The 24,566-nt window shown below is 42.6% G+C and overlaps 1 protein-coding gene across 3 annotated transcripts in view; it reads left to right on the plus strand.

Moving 5' to 3' along the window:
• Window positions 1–10,119, plus strand: part of RNF19B (ring finger protein 19B) — a 29,191-nt gene extending 19,072 nt beyond the window's left edge. For 2 of the 3 annotated variants that reach the window (XM_024765276.1, XM_024765277.1), the window contains exons 7-9: window positions 443–650; window positions 3,404–3,535; window positions 4,559–5,378. In XM_024765276.1, coding sequence (XP_024621044.1) covers window positions 443–650; window positions 3,404–3,535; window positions 4,559–5,015 — 797 coding nt within the window. In that variant the 3' untranslated portion in view covers window positions 5,016–5,378. Of the gene's footprint in view, window positions 1–442; window positions 651–3,403; window positions 3,536–4,558; window positions 5,379–6,364 lie in introns of those variants that run through there. The other variant, XM_024765278.1, reaches the window with a different exon arrangement.
• Window positions 10,120–24,566: the final 14,447 nt, after the last annotated feature.

Genomic DNA, 24,566 nt, shown 5'->3' on the forward strand with positions numbered 1-24,566 from the left:
CTTTACCACATTAACTAACCTGGGACACAGAGATCCCCAAAGGTCTTTCAAACTTCCTACTAGAGTCAGCACACGACCTAAGTGTATCTTGAAATTTTCATGTTTAATTAGATGACATCTATAGTGTAATGGAAAGAATAGGAGACTTAGAATCAGATTGTAGTTTTGTGTGACTAGCCACAGACAAGGCATTTAGTTCTAAGCTTTTATTTCCTCACCTAAAATTGGGGCTATTAGTTCCTAGTTACTGGGAAGATTACATGTGAGCATATGTTAAAACACCAGATATGTGGTGGCTGCCTGTAGTAGCTATTCATTAAGTGAATAAATGAGTATTTTTCTACATGAATATTCTCTGCTCTGAAGAGTCATTGCAGGAAAATGCCAGACTCTGTTTTGATGCTGTGCTATCATCAATTGAGATGTTTGGTTCCATCCCCAGTGGCAGATGCCTGGCGAGCCCTCAAGAATCCCAGCATTGGGGAAAGTAGCATTGAAGGTCTAACTAGCGTATTGAGCACCAGTGGAAGCCCTACAGATGGACTCAGTGTTATGCAAGGTCCATACAGCGAAACAGCCAGCTTTGCAGCCCTCTCAGGGGGCACACTGAGTGGCGGCATTCTTTCCAGTGGCAAGGGAAAGTACAGCAGGTAAGCAATTTCTAACAGAACCAGTTGGAATTATAAGAAGTAACATATCATATTGAGCCATTTCTCTGTGCCAGGCATATCTCATATAGCATATCATTTTGATTTAATCATCAGTGGTGTTTTTTTGTTTTGTTTTGTTTTAACTTTTACAATTAGAAAATAGGCTAGAAAGGTTAAGCAACTTAAAAGTTCTGTGTTTTTTCCCACTGCACCATAGTGGCTCCATATAAAGAATAATTTTTTTTTTTTTAAACACAATAATCCTGTGTTCCTGGCCAATCTCTCTGTTTTTTTTTTTTTTTTTAAATATTTATTTATTTATTTTGGCTGCACCAGGTCTTAGCTGCAGAACACGGGATCTTTAGTTGCAGCATGTGAACTCTTAGTTGCGGCATGCATGTGGGATCTAGTTCCCTGATCAGGGATCGAACCTGGGCCCCCTGCATTGGGAGCACAGAGTCTTAGCCACTGACCACTAGGGAAGTCCCAATAAAGGATAATCTTGACTTCAGATCCTCCCTCTACTACGTTAGGCTGCCTCCATCAGGAAGGGGAAGCATGCATTTTTGTAGAATTCCCAAGACTGTGTCCTCCATTAGGCTTATCACTGGCTTTTAGTTGAACAGCATTTATACTATATCTTGTGGCTTATTGGTGCTGTGATCCTTAAAACCTTCCTATTCTGATTCCCATTTGATAGATAAGGTAAATCAATTCTATAAACTTGTGTTGAGAATATGTAAAGCTTTATGACTTAAAAGGTATGACTTGGTTGGTCGTTTTACCAGTTAGAAAAAACAGAACATATTCAGAGGAGCATAGCAGATGTTACATGAGAAGCAGTTATTTGAACGCACTGGAGAAGAGAGCCCTGGGGAGGGGTAAAGGTGGTACAAAACAAGGTAGGGAGGTAGGGGAGATGCTTGCCTTCAGATATCTGAAGGGCCTTGAACTGGAAAAAAGCATTAAGAGTTCTGCCTCATGCCAAGAGATAGATTAAGACGATTTGGCAGAAGCTAGAGGGAAACTAATTTTGTTTCATTATAGAGACTATAGGAAAAATCTATATAAAGTCCAAAGAAGGGATGGATTACATCTATCCCTGGAAGTGTTTATAAAGTGAGACCAGAGGGCCATTTGGCTCTTAGAAGGAGTCAAGCAACAGATGGCAGATGGACTGGATCCCACACCTGAGTGCTTGTCAGTTACCTGGGAGCCTTTTCAAAATAGATGTCAGCACCCTATCCCAGAATTAATAAATTAAAATCTCCCAGATTCTCTCCTAATCTCCTAGGGATCTGTGTTTTGAAAAGGTTCCCCAGGTGATTTTAGCATAGCCATTGCACAGACTAGCATCTGCGAACCACGTAAGGTGATAGATGGCCTTTGTGAAAGGCCTCTTCCAATTCTAACTGTGATTCTATGGCAGAGCTGAAACTAGGACCCAGGTCTCTGACTCAATGTACTTTCCATTGCACTGCCTCATTTTCCTGAGCCATGGCACATTTTTGAAGGGCATCTAAGGCTGGAGCAGCAGAGCAAAGACTCAGGCAGCAGGATGGAGGTTGATTGAATGTGCAGCTGCAGGCTGCTGCTGACCTGCCTGCGTTTCATGACTCTGGTTGTCTCTTGTTAGGGGATCCTGCCCGCACATGCTGGAGAATTCACTGTTGTGCTTTCTTAAAACCAACACCCCTGTAAATAAGCAGACATAATTGGAGACTGACTTGCTGAAACTGCAACTTAGGCAGTCCAGCTGTTCCAGTACTGTGAAAGCCTTTTATAGGAAGTGAATGAGTCAGATGGGTTTAACTGTGAAACCCATTATGAGGAAATACTTAAGTGTGCAACCAAATGATATTGGAGTCAAGAAAGGAAAAGCTGTGGGTCCTCTGAGACACCATTGGGAAAGTTTGCTGCTCTTGTCAGAGGTTGACTCTTATTATGTCCTTTAAGCTCGTAGGCTGGGGGTAATTTGATTGCTAAATGTTTAAGTTCCTAGTATGTGCAAGACATGGAGGGTAAAGCATGAATGAGGTGTGGTCTCTCCTTTTTTGGAGCTCACAGATGACTGGGAAAGAGATGCATAAATTGATTTAATAAATAGGTAGGTGCTGTGGGAGCACTTAGCAGGAAGTGACTGGTTTGATAGAAGAATGAAGGGAGATGATACTTCCTTTGTTGTTAAGGACTGAGTATGAGCTTGTTCCATAGAGAAAGGAAACTTCCAGAGAGAGGGACTAGCATATGCAAAGTCATAGAGGTATAAAATGTGTATAGGTACATAAGGAAAGAAAAAAATTCAGTGTGATTATGATTTAGGACCTATGGTGAGAGATGGAACTGGAGAGAGAGCTTGGAGGCAAATCAGTAGACCTTAAATGCCTGTTGGCAAGAGGGAGCCAAGAGAGGGCTGGTAGAGTGATCAGGTTTTTGTCCACGTTGGCACTGATCTGGAAGTTGTTTGACTTGGACTTAGGGCTACTGGAAAGAGAGCCCAATTGCAGTTACCTACTCGGGAGCTGTTGAGGGCCTGAAGTTAAACAGTAGCAGTGGGGATGGAAAGGAGGGGACGATTTCAGTAGATAAATTTAAGAGAAGATGTGTGGGCATCTGTTTGAGCTATTTGACATTTGGAGAAGATCAGATCAACTCAATTTGCAAGAGAATAATGGAAGAGGTATGTGCCAGGAAGCAGACTGTCTCGGAATACCCAGGTCTTGCATTAACTTAAACGTCCCCTCTTTACACAGGTTAGAAGTCCAAGCCGATGTCCAAAAGGAAATTTTCCCCAAAGACACAGCCAGTCTTGGTGCAATTAGTGACAACGCAAGCACTCGTGCTATGGCCGGTTCCATAATCAGTTCCTACAACCCACAGGACAGGTATGTGAACAGTCAGAAGCCTAGGAGAGGTTGCATTTTTTTGGTTGGGTTTTGGCCTTAGAAGCTCAATGCCTCATGTTAGGGCTCTGTGTACCATCTAGTGTGATACATAGTGTGTATACCCTGTGAATTCATCGAGCAAGTTCTTGGTATGGGAGTATTTGGCATCTCTTGATTGATTTTTCTTGTTAGCACTTGATTTTTAGAGGTTCTTTCTTCCTTTTGTATTTCCTTTTTTTTCCTTTTCTTTTCTTGGCTATTGCAACAGTGTAATTATTCACATGGAACTGAAGAGCTAGATTGGTGTCCATTGATGTATGTATGTAGCTCTATGGTTTCTGCTCTCATGTTGCTCTTTGCTTGATGTGGCTCCTGTTGCCTATTTCTCTTTATATTTGAGAAGCTAGTGTATCTGGTATGGTGTGACTGCAGCACTCCCTACTGGAGAGATTCTGGTTTCTAATTTTGGCAGAGAAGTAAAAAGCTGTGACTTCTTTCACTTTCATATTTTGAGTAAGATAGTGTGAGGCTCCGAACCTTAGTTGAATTTTGGAAGCTCATTTTTAGTTGTTTAAAGAAATTGGCAGAATAACTAATAAGGACCTACTGTATAGCACAGGGAACTCTTCTCAATACTCTGTAATGACCTATATGGGAAAAGAATCTAAAAAAGAGTGGATATATGTATACATATGTATAACTGATTTCATTTTGCTGTACAGCAGAAACTAACACAACATTGTAAATCAACTATACTCCAATGAAAGTTAAAATATAAAGAAATACAGAAATTGGCAGAGATGTTTGTGTTTGTGTGTGTATTTTAAATCAACAAAAAGATCTAATTGTTCTTCTCCATCTTATTTGAGTGTTAGGTTAAATTTTATTTTCTCTAAAAGTGAGCTCTATTCTACTATTTACCTATATTTTCGGACTTTCTAATCCTGAACCCACAAACTGCTTTTACCAACAGGTATAGCATGACCCATGCATGATTCAGCAAAGTGGATTTTGTCTCCACAGAGAATGCAACAATATGGAAATCCAAGTGGACATTGAAGCCAAACCAAGCCACTATCAGCTGGTGAGTGGAAGCAGCACGGAGGACTCACTCCATGTTCACTCACAGATGGTGGAGAATGAAGAAGAAGGTGGTGGTGGCGGTGGCAGCAATGAGGAGGATCCCCCCTGCAAACACCAAAGCTGTGAACAGAAAGACTGCCAGGCCAGCAGACCTTGGGACATCAGCCTGGCCCAGCCCGAGAGCATCCGCAGTGACCTGGAGAGCTCTGATACGCAGTCCGACGATGTGCCAGACATCACCTCGGATGAGTGTGGCTCCCCTCACTCCCAAGCCGCAGCCTGCCCCTCAACACCCAGAGCCCCAGGTGCACCGAGCCCAAGTGCCCATATGAACCTCTCTGCCCCAGCTGAGGGGACGACTGTCTTGAAGCCGGAAGATGCAGAAGCCAGAGTATGAAGTGGAATAAATGCTCCTGTTCTGAGAAGCACACTTGTAACTGCATCTTTTGGAATCTTTTTTGGGGGGGCAGGGATTTACATATTTTATTTCAAAGATTCTCTGGTCACAGGTTTTCCCCAGGGAAATTCTGAGAAATTTGCTATTTCTTAACAGAGGAAACATGGAAACTTTGCCCTTGGTTCCACCCCCCATCCCCTTTGCCCACCCCCCACTCTTTTTTAGTTTTAATTTATTGGTTAAACTGATGGTGGCAATCTGTGAGGTGTGTCAAAGAGTGTACAGATGTATGTGTGTATATTGTATGTATGGTAACATATTACTGAAGGACACATTTTAATAAAGATTTCTGTCGTAATTCAACTCCTCTCATTTTCCTTGGCTTGGATAGTTCTCCAGAGCCAAGTGTTTGAAACAGACCACTACATCTTTAACAGTCTCTAGATCTAAGCTTTCCTAATCCCAGGGAAGAAGGATGGTATTCTAACCAGACTGCAGTGGAGTCATCTGTAAACCAATGACTCCTGGTATGACAGGAAGCAAAGCCAAGCTTGACTTGGACTGTGTAGTCAGGCTGAAGAATTAGCTGAGTCAGCCAGATAGAGAAGCTGGAGATTAAAACGAGCCTTGTTTGCCCTCTAGAGGCAGCTGTGCAGTTTTCCTATTAAAGCTTTATTTACCCCTTTCTGCATTATAGTCACTATTAGAAACGTGCTTCAGAGAAGGAAAGGGGTATCAGTTCCAGTGGCTCTTCAGAAATCCCAGTGAATGTTGCATGGTTATAAGTTGGGGAACAGAGTATTCTTACTGGATAAAGAAATGTACCTATTCTGCATAATCACCAAGCAATATCCTAGGTGTTTGTTATGCTCCCGTGTACACATTCCCTGTTCCAAAAAACTCTCTAGTTTTGCCAATCTAGTTTGAGTAAGAGGGACTAAGGAATCTGACTAGGATTTGTAATGAAAGAGAGGAGGCATGTCATCAAAATCACAACATATTTAATTTTATCTGATCTTATAATTTTGTCAGAATTGAGCTAAGTTAGTGCTACTTGGGGTTTTGGCTCTGTCTAGAATAATGGCCTTAGAAATCAAAGCTCATACATAGTATAGCAGAAAAATTAAAAGATTTATGAAACCTGATCTGAGATTCCAAATCTGGCAGTAATTTACTCTGTGACTGTGTGAGTCAATTACTCTCTCATACCGCTAATATCCCCAACTCTCAGACAGTATTTAAGGAGCTTCCAGTGCCAAACTTCTCTGTCACTTTAACCCTGGGCCCAGAGGAAGAATTGAAAACATCCTTTCCCTGAGGACCAGATGGCTTTCTGTTTCCTTTCACAGATGCACCTGCTCTTTGTCTTCCTGGCCTGTGCTTTACTACGATGAGGATGATGAGTCTGGACAACAGCCATCTTGGAAGATTCTTATCTCTTGGGCACTGCAACCAGACTTAGCACATTACCCTGCACCTGGGACAGGAGGTGCTGTTAGTGGACTTTGGGTCTCTAGAAGAATGACCAAGAGGGTGTCTTTGTGTGAAAAAGGGAACTTGTTGGGAAAAGGGGCAGACTGTATGGAAATCTCTGAAATGCAAATTATCAACTCAAGACTTGTATTTCTCTTGAAGCAGCATGAAGAGAGCAATTAACTTGGATAAAATCAAGGAAGTTTTTTGGAGGGGCAAGAGATTGCAGCCAAACCTGTATTTTTATCTAGGCTCCAGTTCTTACTGCTGCGAGAGTTGGGCTACGTACTCTGAGTGTGTTTACACTTAGCCAAAATGGGGATCATAATCCTAATTATGGAGTTGTAAAGATTAAGTAAGATGGCGTACTGAAAACGCTTTTGTTAAAGGCACATATTTTTTTTTCTCCTGCAGGAATAAGAAGAAATAAGTTAAGGGAGATTATGGGTGCCATCTAAAAAAAGCCCAGAGCTCTAGACCAGAGGCTATGAAAAACTAAGCTTATTCTAATCCTTTGCAACACTGTTGTATCTCCTAGACGTTAGATGAAAAGGCCCGTCAGCACCACCTGGAGGAGAACATGAGTAATGCATGGGAAAAGTTGATTCTCAGTTTAGAAAATGGGGAAAGTTTAATTTCTTACTTGTACAGCATTCATTCATTCTGAAATACCTACTACGTTTCAGGTACAGGATGCATCAATAAGGAAAACACAAAATTCCTGTTCCTGTGAAAGTCACATTCTAGTGGGAAAAGACGATCAGATGTATAATCTGGATGAGGATAAGTGCGATGAAGAAAAGCAGGGAAAGTGGAAAAGAGAGCTGCTTTAGGTGGGTACTATGGGCCTCTCTGATAAAGGTACATTTTACTAGAGTCTTGATGGAGTTAAAGGTACATTTTATTAGAGTCTTGATGGAGTGAGAGAGAACCATGTGGATTTCTAGGGCAAGAACATACCAGACATGAAAAATAAAGTATGAACGTCCTTTGGTGGAGCATCCTTAGTCTGTTTAAACACACACACAGCATAGAGGCCTAAATGGCTGGAACAGAGTGGACCAAGGAGGAGAGTAGTAGATCAGGTTGAAGAGGTGGCTGAGGACAAGATTGTGTAGATTATCAAAACAACTCTGAAGACAATGACATTTTAGGTTACTCTGAGGCCAGGAAGAGAGGTAATCTTCAAAGCCAGACAGATGGGGTGTTGTGTTCAACTTTAAAAGTGGCTAAAACTGGGAGAAGACATGTCTGGTCACCAGTCCTACTTAGATGGGCCAATGGAAAGAAATTTGTGGAAGTGCTAAATGGGTACTTATTCATTCTGACCTCTTTCTAATGTACTGTCTTATACTCTAGAGGCTGGAAAGTTAAAACTACATGTCTCACACTTCCTTGAAACCAAGGTTCTAAATGTAATTTATTTTGCCAGATGCACAAACAAGGATATGGAAGGAGGAAGTGATTCAGGGGTCATCTTCAGCAACTTTGTTGTTCCTGCAAAAGTATAGAGCCCTTAGGTTTCCCTCCAGTGGTATTCCAATATCCATCAATAGTTGTGTGGATGTTGAAGGGACTCCTGATCCATAAATAACCGTCAGTGATACATGTTCTTGTAGTCAGCCTATGCTGGCCTCCTGGTTCCTCATCTTCCTGATGGTGGCAGAGGTAGTGGCTCCCATAGTGGACCGATCTGGGAGTCTTTCCTGGAGGTCCAGCCTAGAGCCCACTTGCCCAGCTTTCCAACTCCTTTGTAAGCACCTAATTTATGTGTATTGAATTCTTTTCTACTTAAAATAGGTGGAAGGGTTTTGTTTTCTGCAGTTAGTGAACCCTAACTGATACAGTATTTGGTTCCAAATTTGGTTATAGACAGTAGTCCCTCAAAGATGGGATTCTTGATTAGTTATGACTAAGTTGGATTTGAAGGAAATGAGAATCTAGTTGCCATTGAAAATGGTAAGGTAGTAGGCAAAGATGACTTACCTCTGTGGTCACATTAAATGAATTGTCTTTTGGATAAAAGACTTTGATAGACCAAGTGGCAGCCACAACAGACCATCGTGTAAGAAATGAAGACTTAAATGGTGGTGGCTTATGCTAGAGAGATTAAAGAAAGAAAATGAAAGCCTCAAGAGTTTAAAATTTTCAGCTCAAAGCTGTCTCTTGTAGCCACAAGGCTGATGTACATGAAAATCAAGGAGAGATTCTGGGTTGTTGAATTATGACATAAGTTAAATTCTTAGCTTACCAGTCTCTTATATAAAAGTTAGGATGTTGTTTAGGAAAGAGTAAGATGTGAAATGGGGACATGTGAGTAGATTTGGGTAAATCCTAGTGTTCTGAACCCACAGACTCCACTTAGCTTCTCTTACCAGCAGAAGCAGCCCTCCTCCCTCCTCCCCCCATTGATAGGGCTGGTCCTGTCTTCCCCCGTTGATAGGGCAACTTACCTGCAGTAGTTGCCTTGAAAGGGAAGGCTTTTGTGTCCCTTCTCATGTACTTCTCATGTCCCACCCACTACCCCTTATTGCTACCAAATCTGTGACTAGAGTCAGATCCCAGTATGCTTCAGAAAGGCAACCAAAAAAATCTGACCTGAGAGAAAGAAAGGTTACAGAATTGTGAGATTTTGCTAATTTGAATCAGCAGAAACCTGAGGAATGTGTGTGGACTGGATTCTAAAGGTATTAGACCAGGAAGAAAAGAACAATTTTATTTTCATTTGGGTTGAACTTATTAATATGGGCATTCTAGAGATTCTGGAATCAGTATACTGACTTTAGCAGCTAAGAGTAGCTCTTAGCTGGTTGGTTGGATGAAACCTGGACTTAACAGTGGTCTACACTCAAATTGAAATGCTAAAAATTCCTTAGGATAGCATTAGAAGATGAATCCAGAAACATGAAGATAGAAGTGTTGGTATATATGTGTGACCTACTCATCTCCTAATTTTGTCCTCTAAAATTGCTCAGAGGACATTCCTTTCACAAAGGAATTGGAAAGTACATAGATAAAGGGAACACCTTACCTTGAAAGTGCTGTAATGTATATTCTCTATAGTCGGAAGTGAAGCTAAGAGATGCTGCCATTGAAATGGAATCCCTGATATCAGTAGGTATGACGGAGATCCTGGAGTGGCAGGGGCCAAGGGGCAGTACCAAGGCAACAGAGCAGGAATACTTGGTTTGTATACACAAAGCAAAACTCCAGGTCTGGCAAAGAGAGGCCTGTTTTAAGTCACCAAAATGGAGAGTTATGGACACTCACTAAATTCTCAGACCCAAAGCCCTTGAATAAAAGAATGCTGAGTACCCTGGAGAAAGCACCCAGCAATATTACCATAACTAAATTGTAAGTTTTCTAATCTTCCCCAAAGGAATCTTAAGTCAATTAACTATGTTCCTGTGCTTAGGGAAATGGAAATACCCAGGCCTTTAGCGAATACTTGGAAACTGACCCTAAGCCAGTACTAATCTCAAGAGACCTAAAAGGTCTTTGTGGACCACTAGTTAAAAATAGAAGCCTTTGGGGCTTCCCTGGTGGCGCAGTGGTTGAGAGTCCGCCTGCCGATGCAGAGAACACGGGTTCGTGCCCCGGTCCGGGAAGATCCCACATGCCGCGGAGCCGCTGGGCCCATGAGCCATGGCCGCTGATCCTGCGCGTCCGGAGCCTGTGCTTCGCAACGGGAGAGGCCACAATAGTGAGAGGCCCGCGTACCGCAAAAAAAAAAAAAAAAAAAAAAAAAAAGCCTTTGGGGTGTTACGGGTTGAAAATTCATATGTTGGAGTCCTAATCCCCAGTACCTCAGAATGTTACCTTATTTGGAAATTGGGTTGTTGCAGATGTAATTAAGATGAGGTTATACCAGAGTAGGGTGGGCCCCTAATCCAATATGATTGGTGCCATATAAAAAGGGGAAATTTAGACAAAGAGTCACTCATACAGGGAGAATGCCATGTGAAGATGAAGGCAGAGATCGGGATGATGCAGCAGAAGCCAACGAATGCCAAAGATTGACAGCAAACCATCAGAAGCTAGGGGAGAGGCATGGAACAGGTTCTCCCTTACAGCCCTCAGCAGGAACCAACCCTGTCAACACCTTGATCTTGGACTTCTAGTCTCCAGAACTGTGAGACAATAAATTTGTAATGCTTAAGCCAGCCAATTTGCAGTACTTTGTTATGGCACACCTAGCAAACTAATACACAGGGATCATGTAACTTAAAAGGAATCTTGGCCTGTATCTATCTCACATATTCATCCTGTGTGTGGTTATTTCCCAGTTCCTGTAAGCACAATTGTAATAGATGTATTTGGCACCTGGCAGAATCTTCACATTGACCGGTAGAGTGAAAGCTATTGTGGTAAGAAGAGCAGAGGAAAGCCCCTTGCACAGTCCTACACCAGAATCATAAGCCAGAAGAAATAGTGCATCCCTGAGGGCATGATAAATATTACCGCCACCATCCGAGATTGAGAAGTTCCACAGTGGTGATCCCTATCATATCTACATTTAAATTATTTGCCCGGTAGAAGACTTGCCATGTAGCTGTTATTTCAGATATAATCACTTTGAAGCAAGTCAACACCTGCCCCAGCACCTGCAGCCGTGCAACTACTGGCCTGGAATCTGCTTTTTTTCTCTAGCCCAAATAGCAGAAAACATGAAAAGCAGATTACTTTTACCTGTCGAGGTCAACAGTACCACTTACTGTCCTGCCTCTGGGTGGTATCACCTCTCCAGCTCTGCTGAAATCTAATGTGCAGGCACATCAATCATTTCATATTTCCCAGAACATCACTCTGTATGTGATGGCATGTTTTTGGACATAATAAGCAAGAAGTAGCAGGTATCTAAATGCCTTGGTAAAATACATGTGTTCTGGAGGATAGGGGATAGTCCCTGCGGAAGCTTAAGGGAACTTTCAGCTCCATGAAACTTTTTGGGATCCAGAGCAGGAGTCTGGAGGATGGCGGTTTATCTAAAGTGATCGATGAGCTGTTGCACTGTATGCCCCCCACCACTAAGAAAAATCCTGAGCATTTGGTGGATTTCTTGATTTGGGAGGTAGCATACCCCGTTTGATTATGCTGCACTGACCCGTTTTCCAAGTAACCCACAAGGGCTACTAGCTTTGATGGGCCCAGAGAAAGAGAATGGTCACCAGTTGGTACAGGCTGCAATGTAAGCAGTTAGAATTTTATGACCTAGCAGATCCAGGGGTGTGCAAAATCCCTTGGCAACTGAGGCTACTGTACACACACTGTGGCAAACATCCATAAGAGAAAAACAGCACAGGGCCATCAGATTTCAGAGTCAAGTCAGGATATTTTTGGCAGTGGCAATTCTTTTGAGAAGCTGATGTTGGCTTACAGCTGAGCCCTGCTCCATGCTCTGGAGGGACCAGCTGGGCACTTAATATCAGATCAGAGCCCTCCCATCACAGAGAAGGCAGGGATTTGTCCTCACTGGAAAAGACACTCAAGATATGAATTGTTTCCATGTATGCCAAGCCTAAAATATTCATAAAGAATAAACTTTAAATGAGAAAAATAACAATTATCAAGGCAAAGACATCCATCCCCCCATTATTCTAAATTTGACTATATGTTCACTTTGAGAAGCATAGTGGTTAAGAGGACAGACAACAGAGCCAGAATGCCTGAGCAGGAATTCTAACTCCACCATTTATTTAAGTAGCTTATGACCTTGGGCAAATTATTTAACCTTTCTGTCTCCGTTTCTTCATTGGGGACTATGAGGATTAAATGAATACATATGACAGTGCCTGGCCTGTAGTAAGAGCTATATGTATTAGCTAGCATCGTCCTTTTCATTTATTATTATCATGCTCATCATCATCATCATTGTTACTATCCATGAACTTACTGAATGTCTATTCATCATGTAGTATTCCACACAACACTGCCTCTCATCAAGTGAGGCAATGGGCTAAGACCCATGGATCATCCAAAGCAGCTGGCCTCACACAACAGTCAAATGGCGCTATTGGAAGACAGCATCTCATGCAGTGGAAGTTCTGTCCTATAGGATGAGGTATGTTCTGAAATAGTGACCTATATATAACCCATTCACAAAAGTTTTGCTTCTTGCCCCTGTGACTTTGGTCTTTGTTAGTTTAGAAGTCTCAATACCCAGAGGAGAAGTACTTCCACCAGGGCACATAACAATGAGTCCACTGAACTGGAAGTTTTTTGGCCAATTTGGGCTCCTCATCCACTGAACCAATAGCCTAAAAGGGGGCAGTTGTGTTAGATGGAGAGATTGATCCTGACTATCAAGGGAGATAGGTTTGTTGTTGCTCAATGGGGGCAGGAAGGAGTGTGCCTGGAACTTAAAGGGTGCTCTGGGCTACTTCTAGTACTGCTGTATGCAGGAGTCAAGGATAAAAGGCTATTCCAGGGAAGGCTTAATTCTTTTAGGAATGAAGATTTGGGTCACCACACCAGATAAAGAGCCTCATCCGGCTGAGATACTGGCTGTGAAAATGAACTTCGTAAGTAGTAGAGAAAGATATTTATGAATATAAGTAATTCCTGAAAGGTGGAGAGATGAGGACTGTATTAGCGTTTCATATTTTTCCCTTGCTCTGGTATGTATATATTTATAGGTATCATCCCATTTCTTCCCCTCCCACATTTTCCCTAGTATCATAAGGTGTGTTGGTAAGTTGATCAGTTAATCATTAGGTTACAGGTTGTTGAGACAGGATCGTAACTGAACTGGAATGAATATCACCCAGAGCTGGATACATGACTAATGAGATTTCAGATCTCTCCTTTTAGGGAGGGTGAAATTGTGTAGATGTGGTGAATTGCTTGTCAGCATCCATTCCAATCTCTTTCTCATAGTGCCAAGGCCAGAGTTAAATGCTACACTTCCCAGAATCCCTTGCAGTTAACATTCTGCATGCAAATTAGGGTTTATAAATTGCATCCGTTTATATAAGAGTTGGGAGGAGAAAATAAGGCAAAGGCCATCTCCCAGCTGTGTGGTTGTTGCTTCATGTTTGTGGCAACCTTGAGTTACTTCAGCAGCATTCCAATGTCCAAGCACTAGTTTCATGAGGTTGAAAAGCAGTGGTGGCAGCAGCAGAGGTAGATTTCTGATCCCTGGTCCTTAGATTGCAGCCACATGGTGTGTGTGTTTTCTAACCATCTTATTTCTTTATGGAGATATAACTCACATAACATGAAATTCACCATTTTACTGGTTTTTTTTGGACGCACCGTGCAGCATGCAGGATCTTACTTCCCTGACCAGGGATCGAACCTGTGCCCCCATGCAGTGGAAGTGCAGAGTATTAACCACTGGACTGCTAGGGAAGTCCTGAAATTCACCATTTTAAAGTGTGCAACTCAGTAGATTTTAGATATATTCACAAAGTTGTGCAACTATCACTACTGTCTAATTCCAGATGATTGCCATCACCCCCCCCAAAGAAACCTATTATCAGTCAGTCGCATTTCCCCCCTCCCTCCAGCCCTGACAACCACTAATCTACTTTCTCTATGGAATTTACCTATTCTGGACATTTTGTATAATCATACAAAATGACTTTTGTATATGACCTCTTTCACTCGGCATAAGGTTTTCAAGGTTCATCCACGTTTTAGCATGTATCAGTACTTCATTCCTTTTTTTTGGATGCATAATATTCCATTGAATATTGTAAGGATTTTGTATGGATATATTACATTTTGTTTATCCATTCGTCAGTTGATGGATATTTAGATTGTTTCTACTTTTTGGCTATTGTGATTAATGCTGCTATGAATATTGGTATACAGATATCTTCAAGTCCCTGGTTTCAGTTCTTTTGGGTATATACCCCAGAAGCGGAGTTACTGGATCATATGGAAATTTTATGTTTAATTTTTTGAGGAACTACCATTCTCTTTCCATAGAGGCTATACCATTTTACCTACCAGCAATACACAAGGGTACCAATTTCTCCATATCCTTGTCAGCACTTGCTATTGTGTCTTTTTCATTATAGTCATCCTACTGGGCATAAAGTGGTACCTCATTGTGGCTTTGATTTACATTTCCCTAATGACTAATGATGTTGAGCATCATTTTCATGTACTCTTTGGCTATTTGTATATCTTCTTTGAAGAAATACCTAGTCAAATCCTTTGCTCATTTTTAAATTGGGTTGCCTTTTTTATGGTTGAGTTATAAAGACTTCTTTATAGGTTCTGGTTATAAGTTCCTTAACAGATATATGATTTGCAAATACTTTCTCGCATTCCATGGGTTGTCTTTTTACTTGGTGTGTTCTTTAATGCAAGAATTCTAGTAGCAGCCTCCTGACTCATCACCTTCATGATTGTGCCAGTTAGCAGCTATTCTGGGGTCTTGTTCTGGAAGTCATTCCTGGAGCCCACTCCTCCAGCCCTCCCAACTATTTTGTTTAAACCTCTGATTCCCTGTATCAAATCCTTTTCTGCTTAAAATAGAGTGGTTTCTGTTTCCTGCAACTGATCCCTGACTAGTAGACAGCACAGCTTGAAAACTTCGAGCAAGGGTGTGACATGTCATTTTGCTAGAGCTGATGTGCAGCCCAGCTATAATAATAACAAATTCCCGGAAAGTCAAATTTGGACACACCTTTGTGCCAATCCCTTCATTTCTCAAATGAAGGAAGGAAATGGAGACACAGTGAGGAAGACACAAAAACCATGAAGCTCAGGACCTGCACCTCCCTCTCCCATCTCCCAGGGCCAGCAGACCTGAGCTGATCTTGGTTCATAAAATCAGCGGGATCTAGGTCACGTAAATCCAATGAGGCCAGCCCTGCCAACCTTACTGCAGCTGATTGGACACAGGATTTGGGCCCAGGCCAAATGCTGCTGTGAACAACATGGATGTGATGGAGGCCACGCACCCGTGGTATGAGAGACGTAAGTGCTAGGAGCACATCCAGAGCATGTTGCCAGAACATTGTTCCTGTTCTCCAGGGACCTGCTTGGGGCCCCTGAGATGGCTTCCCCTGATACCCCACATCCTCTGAGTTCATACCATTCGCCCCCATTCCTGAAAGTCGTCTGAGCACCTGAGGAAGCTAGGAACATCCCCAGCCATAGCCACTGATTTTCTGGAGATCGAAGCCTGGTCAAAAAAGAAGCAGGCCGCAAACCCAGATCTGGAATTTGTGCTCTTCCCACTCCAATATGGCTGTCCCTCATGCAGACATGAGGGAGAGGCCTTCATGAGTGGAGGGTGACAAAGAGAGAAGACTGCTGGTTCTTTGTGGCTGAATTATCAGGCCTGAGTTGTCATCACAAGGAGCCAGCAAGGACGGGATAACCACCCCTCCTCTTACTTTTGTGCGTCTGCCTTTGTGAGTGGCTTGGAATATAGTTCCAGCTCTGGATACTGCTTTGTCATTCCTTAGGCACCAGCCTTTGAGGAAATCCACTCATTGCCCACCATATGTGGACAGCTGCTCTGTTCAGGCTCTGTGTCAGGGCACAGAAACTGACACCCGGAGACAGACCCAGGCCCTGGAGATGGAAAATCACCAATGAGAAAAACACTTCTTGAAATCATAGATGTGAATGAAAAGGAAATTGGCCTTCTCTTTTCATAAACCTTTAACCAGTGAGTGCAGGAAAGGAACAGCCAGGAAACGGAGGAGGAGAACCGGGAATGAAGGAAATGATGGGGTGAGGATTTCAGGAAGGAAAGCAGGGTTAGCTAACATGTGAGACAGGTCAGGCTGGCCAAGAGCTGGATTTGTCACAGGGGAAGTAACTGGTAACTCTGGAAAGAGCAGTTTCAAAAGATGGCAGCAATAGAAAACTGATTTCGTTTAGTTGAGGTGTGAGTGAAAAGTAAGGAGGTACTGCTAAGAAGAGGAGTTTGTTGTTGTTTTTTTTTAAGTACAAGAGATTCAAGCATGTTTGGCGGCTCAGGAGAAAATAGGGTAGAAATGGAGAGAGTGACAATATAAGAGAAAGGAGCTATTAGATGGTGCTTTGTCTTTAGGAAGATAGAGGGATGGGATCAAGGGCACAGGCAGAGGGGTTGGCTGTGGACATGAGAAGGACCCCCTGTGCTCTCAGCTTGTTGGAGACCACCATGAGATCTAGTCTCCTTCCCCAAAAGGGATAATCTTCACCATGAGAAGATATAAAATGCCTGCCACAGAACAGATGGTTGATAAATATCAAGCCTTTCCTCCCTTCCCTGGCAGTGTAGTTTCAGTCCCCTGAGGCCACATGTGACTTCACTCTGGAATGTTTCAAGGCTAAAGAACACAGCTCCAGCTGGAGAAATTAAAGGCAATCCCAAGCTTTTCTGGAATTCCAGAGGAGTAGAGGCTGCTTTCTCCTGAGGTTCCAAAGCTGGGAAGTTGTAAGCATGGATCTTCCACTACATGGACAGAGACTGCCTGATACTGAAACCAGCACAGACGAAGGCAGAGCTGAGAAATGGAGAGAAGACAAGAGACAGAGGCACATTTGAGCATACCAAATGACATTGGGTTTTTTTTTTGTTATTTTTGTTGTTGTTGTTGTAGTTTGGCCACGCCACGTGGCTGGCGGAATCTCAGTTCCCCGACCAGACCAGGGATTGAACCAGGGCCACAGCAGTGAAAGCACCGAATCCTAACCACTAGACCACCAGGGAACTCCCTATGTGACATTAATGCCAGGAGCTAACCACGCCTAAGGCCTCCAAACTTTCCCAGACCGTCATCCAACAAATTCCTTCCCGCTACCCAAAGCCCATTTCTGTTAGGATTCTGTCACCTGCAACTGAAGTTCTGACCACTATGAGAAGTGGAGTGTTGCCAGTGATGTCCCTAACATGTGGAAATGGCTGAGTTGAGGTGAGGTACAGAACAGTGAGGATTTTTGGGGAAATCCTGGGATTTTCCATTCCCAGGAGGCTAGGAGGTCAGCATTCCCTGAGATGCAGCTTCAAGGCCAGGGTCTCCTGAAGCTCAGACCATGTACCTGACATAGGTGGGATGTTTAGGGGACTTGATAAAAATTTGTCAGGGGGTTGTATGTGTTGGCTGTTTTCCCAAGCCTTGATTTCAGAGTCAAAGGCATAAATTTTGCAGAAAGAATAATGAAGAATAAAAGCTAACATTTCTGAGGCACTCATCATGTGCCAGGCTCTCAGTGCTTTATGCATATTAACTCATTTAATCTTCACAATAACACAAAGAAATGGGGACCATTGTTATTCCCCATTTTACATTTGAGGAACTGAGGCGTGAACGAATTTGCCCAAGAACACAAAGCTAGACAGGGTTAGAGCTATGACTAGAATCCAGGCAACATGACCTCTGAGCTTATGTACCTACAGCTTTGCTAAGAGAGATAGCCTGTAGCCAGCAATCCAAGCTGATGCAGAGTCATGCTTTGCAAGATTGAAAAAGCTCATCTATTCACCTCAAAGCTAAAGTGGGTGGGAATAAAGGCAGGGAGGTAGGAAGCACAACCCCTCCCAAACCCTTCCTACCTGTTCCCACTAAGAGGACAGTGACCCTATGTAAAGAGCCTTCCACTGGGATGCAGCCTAAAGGTCAGGGACAGCCAGCTGTGCCTTCCCCCCATGCCTGGTGTTCACAATTGCCTCAAGGCAGAGGTGAAGCTGGAGGCCCTGAGCTGACTGGGAGGTCCTGTTGCTAAGACCCTGCATACCAAGCTCAAGGTCTAGATTTAGGGACCATAATTCATCATTCTTCTGACTTGGTTATTAATTCATGGAGTTATCCAAATGTGAAAACTTACACAGCTTTTAAGGGAGTGGTTCTGTGAGAGAAACCCCAATCCTGGCACGAGGAATCCTGTAATTGATCAACCCCAGGGGCAATGTCTTGGCCCCAAACAATACCAATCGGAAATCCTCAAAATTCTTCTAAGATGTGGCCACAGTTAACAATGGTTAGATGAGATTCCCCCAACCTGGCAGAGCAGCCAGACTGGCCTCATTTTATCAAAGCAGGGAATCCCTGCTGTTCTCACTCTGAAGGATACAATACACACCAGGGACCACTGGATGATTTTTCCCCTCCTCTCCTGTTCAAAATGGGATTGCTTATTTATAATTAATTACCTTGTGTTCCCTTCATCAACGCACCAAGGTATTAGGGGCTGATTAACTTTATCTGTAGCGTTTCCCAAAGTTTTTGGTCTCAGGATCCCTGTACACTCTGAAAAATTGAAGACCTGAAAGAGCTTTTGTTTATGTGGATTACATTATTGATATTTGCAATATTATAAACTAAAATTAAGAATTAAAAATAATTATTTATTAAAAAATAATAAACCCATCAATGTTAAAGTAAATAATACCCTTTTCAATGAAAAATAATTACATTTTACAAATCAAAAAAATGAGTGAAAAGAATGACATTTTTGCAAATCTCTTTAATGTCTGACTTAATAAAAGGCAGCTAGAATTCCCATATCTGCTTCTTTATTCAATATGTTGAGATATGTTGTTTTGGCTGAAGTACATAAAGAAAATTCAGCCTCACACAGGTATATAACTGGGAAAAGGAGGAGTATGTTAAAAGGATTCTCAGATAATTGTGGATATTCCTCTTTGATACTCTACCTAAACTTGACAAGTCATAGTTTTGTAAAATTTAGTTTCAATGTGGAATCTGAAACCATATCTGTCAACTTTCCATTACATTAAAATATATTGGTCTCTCTTGCACTTTGAATTCATCCTTAACCTGTGCATGATTTTGTACAGGCATGTGTTGGTCACTTGGAAAGTATTGATTGGTTCACTGAGTTATACAGATCTTCCAAATGTTGACACATTTCATTCTACAATATAAAAGTCATATATGTTAATGTCACCACTAAAAGTCTTTAATATTGGGAAGCTGCTAAGCTCACGGCAGTGGATACCAATTTTCCAAACACCTAATTTTCACTCAAAAGCTCAAATTTTAACTTTGGCACAAATATTGTCAATTTTTTCCCTTGAACTGACAGGCTCACTTCCTTCATTTTAGAGAAAATGCCTGCAAAAAAACCTACGTTTCCATAACCACAGTATGTCTTTCAATCCTTCTTTCAAGTAGAAATGGTGCTCATGAAAAAAAGCAGCTAGTTCATCTTACAACTCAAACAATTGCACAATTGCTTTTCCTGGAGACAACCATGGTACTTAGGCAGACAGCAGAATTCTTCCCATTCTGTCAAAATATTTAAAAGTATACTCGTAGAGAGTTAATAAAGTTAATAATTTTTACTGTTTCATCAAGTCATTCTTAAATGAATCTGGTATATTTATTTTTTTTGCTGTGCGTGCACAACAGTGACAGATGCAATGACTACAAGCGTGTCCTGGAGTCCCTACTTTTCGTAGTGCTAAGGGGACAGCTGTTTGACCCACCATTGCTTTTCCGCCATCAGAACCGGAAAATAACATCTTAGAATTATGATAAAAATAGTTTTGACTTCACAGACTCCCCGATAAAGTCTTGGGGATCCTCAGAGGTTTGCAGACCACACTTGGAGAACCACTACCAATGCTTTCTTCATCAGTTAACAAATATGTATCATGCATATACCATGTCCCTAACTAACACCATTCCAGGCCCTGAGTTTTGAGTAGTGAGTTTTATATGAGATACTTAAGGCCTCTGCTCTCATATGACCTACATTCTTGTAGACAGAGCAGAGAATTAATATATAAATGAACAAGGTTATTTCACCTAGAGAAAAGTACCTTGGAAAAATAAAACTCTGTACTCCTTGAACATTATATAGTAATGAATGTCAATTATTTCTCAATAAAACTTAGGGGAAAAAAGAAAAGAAAACTGGATAATTTAATAGAAAGAGGCTTTGGGGTAATTTACGTTCACGGTTCAATATGGTGTCCACTAAACCCTGTGCCTATTTAACTTTAAATTTTAATTATGTAAATTCAATAACTCAGTTTCTCGGTCATACTAGCCACATTTTTAGTGTTCGGTAACCACACGTGGCTAGTGGCCACCCTATTGGACCGTGCAGGTATAGAGCATTTCCATGATTACAGAAAGTTCTACTAGACAGCACTGATTTAGACAGTGAGACAGAGAAAAGATTTGAGGACAGAGTGTTGAAGGCAGAGGGACCAGCAAGAGCAAAGATCTACTTTAGTGCCTTGAAAGAAAAGGAAGAAGAGCAGATGGCTGAAGTGCAGGGATTGAGAGGAGAGTGGTAGGATGTGGTATCAGAGAGATGAGTGGGGACCTTGGCATGTTGGACATTGTAAGCTGTGGTGAAGCCCTACATAGGCCACTAAAGGGAGGTGTTTATTTTGTTTTGTTGTTAATTTATTTTTGGCCACACTGCATGGCTTGCAGGATCTTAGTTCCCTGCCCAAGGATTGAACCCAGGCCCTTGGCAGTGAGAGCACCACCAGGGAATTCCCAGGGAGGTGTTGATATGACCTGATTTATGTTTTTGAAAGATCACTCTCTTTGCAGTGTAGAAAATAGATTTTAGGGGTAGATTAGAGGGGCCAGTTAGGAGGCTACTAGATGCAGGGAGTGACTGTGGAGATGGAAAGAGGCTTTTTAAGATATATTTTGGAGATAGGATGACAGGACTTGTTGATGGAGAGAATATGGAGAATGAGAAAAAGGGAGGAATCAGAAATGCGTTTTATGCTGTTGGCTTGAGCAACTAGGTAGATGATGGTGCCATTTATTGAGATGGGGAAGACTGGAGGAAGAATGAATTAAGGGGAGTGGAACTATGGGCTCTTCTTGGGTATATTCAGTTTAGATGGCCATTAGATGACAAGGAGGCATTTGGGTACACAAGTTTGGCACTTAGCGAGTGGTCAGAGCTGGAGATATATATTGTTGTTACTGACATTATCATTGACATGTTGATAGTATAAAAGCCAAGAGATTGGATGAGATCACTCAGAAAGAGGGTGCAGATGGAAAAAAGACCTTTGCCCAAATTCTTAGGCATGCCATCATGAAGCGTCAAGAGAGTGGAGGCTCTTAAGAAGCTGTAGAATTGAGAAGGTAATAGAGAAAGTAATCTGGAAAGATAGGAGATAGGTGTCAGGGAGTAGGGTGCTGAAACGTAAGGTCTTAGATGTAGTATAGTTACTGAAGATGACAAGATCAAGGGTTTGACCTTAGAATGGGTAGTTGAAAACTACCATGCAGGGTCTTAGCAACAGGACCTCCCAGTCCTCAGCTCAGGGCCTCCAGCTTCACCTCTGCCTTGAGGCAATTGTGAACACCAGCCATGGGGGGAAGGCACAGCTGACTGTCTCTGACCTCTAGGCTGCATCCCAGTGGAAGGTTCTTTACATAGGGTCGCCCGTCCTCTTAGTGGGAACAGGTAGGAAGGGTTTGGGAGGGGTTGTGCTTCCTACCTCCCTGCCTTTATTCCTACCCACTTTAGCTTTGACGTGAATAGATGAGCTTTTTCAATCTTGCAAAGCATGACTGCATCAGCTTGGATTGCTGGCTACAGGCTATCTCTCTTAGCAAAGCTGTAGGTACATAAGCTCAGAGGTCATGTTGCCTGGATTCTAGTCATAGCTCTAACCCTGTCTAGCTTTGTGATCTTGGGCAAATTCTTTCGTGCCTCAGTTCCTCAAATGTAAAATGGGGAATAACAATGGTACTATTGTTATTGTGAAGATTAAATGAGTTAATATGCATAAAGCACTGAGAGCCCGGAACACAACGAGTGCCTCAGAAAGACCCACTGTGTTGGGTCTTCATTGCTGTGTGCGGGCTTTCTCTAGTTGCGGCCAGTGGGGGCTACTCTTCGTTGCAGAGCATGGGCTTCTCATTGTAGCGGCTTCTCCTTGCGGAGCAGAGGCTCTAGGCACGCGGGCTTCAGTAGTTGCGGTGCACGGGCTCAGTAGTTATGGCTCGCAGGCTCTAGAGTGCAGGCTCAGTAGTTGTGGTGCCAGGGCTTTGTTGCTCCATGGCATGTGGGATCTTCCCGGACCGGGGATCGAACCCATGTCCCCTGCATTGGCAGGTGGATTCTTAACCACCGTACCACCAGGGAAGTCCCTGTTTCTTTTTCAAGATTGTTGGCTTATTCTGAGTCTTTTGCATTTCGATATGAATTTTATGATCAGCTTGTCAATTTCTGCCAAAAAAAAAAAAAAAAAGGCAGCTTGGATTTTGGGGAGAATTGCCATCCTAACAATATTAAGGCTTACAATCCATGAACACAGGAGTCTTTCCATTTAGTTATGTCTTCTTAAATTTCTTTTATGTTACTGATTTTAAGCAGAAGAGTGACGTGATCTGATTTATACTTTAGGAAGATTACTCAGTAGTATGAAAAACCAATTGGGGGAAAGAGATGCTGCATGAGCAAGGACAATAGTCGCAGAGACAAAGAGGAAGCACTAGTTACAGGGATATCTATGATGTACATCGGCAGGACTTGACGACTGACTTCGTGCAGAAAGAGAGGAAAGAGGAAAGAATGACTCCCAGGTTCTTGGCTTGGCTACCTCATGATGCCAACCCACTGAGATAGAAAATACACAAGAAGCAGTAGCGGGTAACAGTTGGTACATGTGGAGCTTGAGGTGACTGGACACCCAGGTGGAGAGGTAAGATCATTGGATATTTTAGTCTGATCCTCAGGGGAGCTGTCTAGTCTGGGAGAATCATCATATGAAAGGAGAGCCATGAGACTACATGAATTAACCAATGGGACCCATAAAGGAAGCAGCAAGGATACAGAGGAATACCAATATTTAAAGGTTGAGCTGTTGACAAAAAGTCTACAATGGAGACTGAGAAGGAACAGCCAGAGGCAGGAGGAAAACCAGGAAGGAGGTGTGTTACGGGAGTACGGAGAGAGTGGCTGATAATAATAAGTTAGGAACTGAAATGCTTCATTGGATTCAGTGTGGTCAGAAGTCACTGGTGACCTAGAAGAGGGCTCTTCCAGCGGAGGGCTGAACCGCACTGCTGTGGAGTGTGGAGGGGGTGGTAGTTGAGAAGATGGAAACAGCATGTAAAGATAATTCATTTCAGAAGTTTGGAGGGGAAGGGAAAGGAAGTACAAAAGCAGTAAGTAGAAATGTAAAGGGAGCCAAGGGAAGGTGTGTTTTTTTAGGATAGAAGAGACTTGGGTATGTTTATAGGCTGACGGGAAAGACTTGGCAGAAAGGAAGAGGGTGAGGAATGAAGTGTGGTCCATGTGGAGCTGTAGGAGTGACTGGGAGAGAGAGCAAGGTGAATGGATTTAGAACAGTGCTTTCCAAATTTTAACATGCATACTAATCACATATCTCAAATCTCCCCTCTTCTTTCCGTCTTCATAGCCACCATCCTGGTCCAAGTCCCCTACATTTCTCATTTCTCACCCGGACAAGTGAGCTGGCCTTCAGATGCTCAACCTTGTAATGTAGGCTTGGTGGTAAAGAAGCCAGGAGGGGGTTAACTGAACAGAAGAAAGGAGAATGGGCTGGCGGCCTCTGGGAAGTCAGAGGATGAGGCCTTGGGAGTCAAAAGACCAGCATGGTGCAAGAGAAGTCTTTGTGGGATGCTCAAGGGTGGGATTTCAGAGGGGACCGTTCAAGGCATGAACCCGGACAGGATGGCTGGGGTCATGATGAAGGTCACTGAGGAGGTCAAGGAAGAGTATTGGAGGGTCCTTCACATGGATGAGCAGGACAATTTGGAATGACTGCCTCACCAAAATCTGGAAACCCAAGTCCTTGATAGATGGAAGGGGATGGCAGAGAGGGCAACAGATCAAGGTGATGAGAAGGGGTGGCAGCGTAAAGCCGGGAGTCAAGAGTCTCAGAGGAGAAAATTACATACGCACGTAGGAAAAAACCCTCCAAAATGTGAATGCTGATTATCCGTGGGGATAGGGAGGATTATGAGTAGTTCTGATTTCTTCTCTATACTTAAGAAAGAAATGTAAAAGATAGAAAATATACAAAGAATAACAAACTCCCCGTTCACACCATGTAGAATTTGTCATTGTAAATATGCCTAAGTCCCCTTCCACCACCTCCTCCTCTCAGCATGATCACTTGGCCTTTCGTTTTATGTATGTGTATGGAAA

This window comes from Neophocaena asiaeorientalis, unplaced genomic scaffold, assembly GCF_003031525.2.
Source record: "Neophocaena asiaeorientalis asiaeorientalis breed wild unplaced genomic scaffold, Neophocaena_asiaeorientalis_V1.1 scaffold409, whole genome shotgun sequence".
Classification (NCBI taxonomy): Eukaryota; Metazoa; Chordata; class Mammalia; order Artiodactyla; family Phocoenidae; genus Neophocaena; species Neophocaena asiaeorientalis.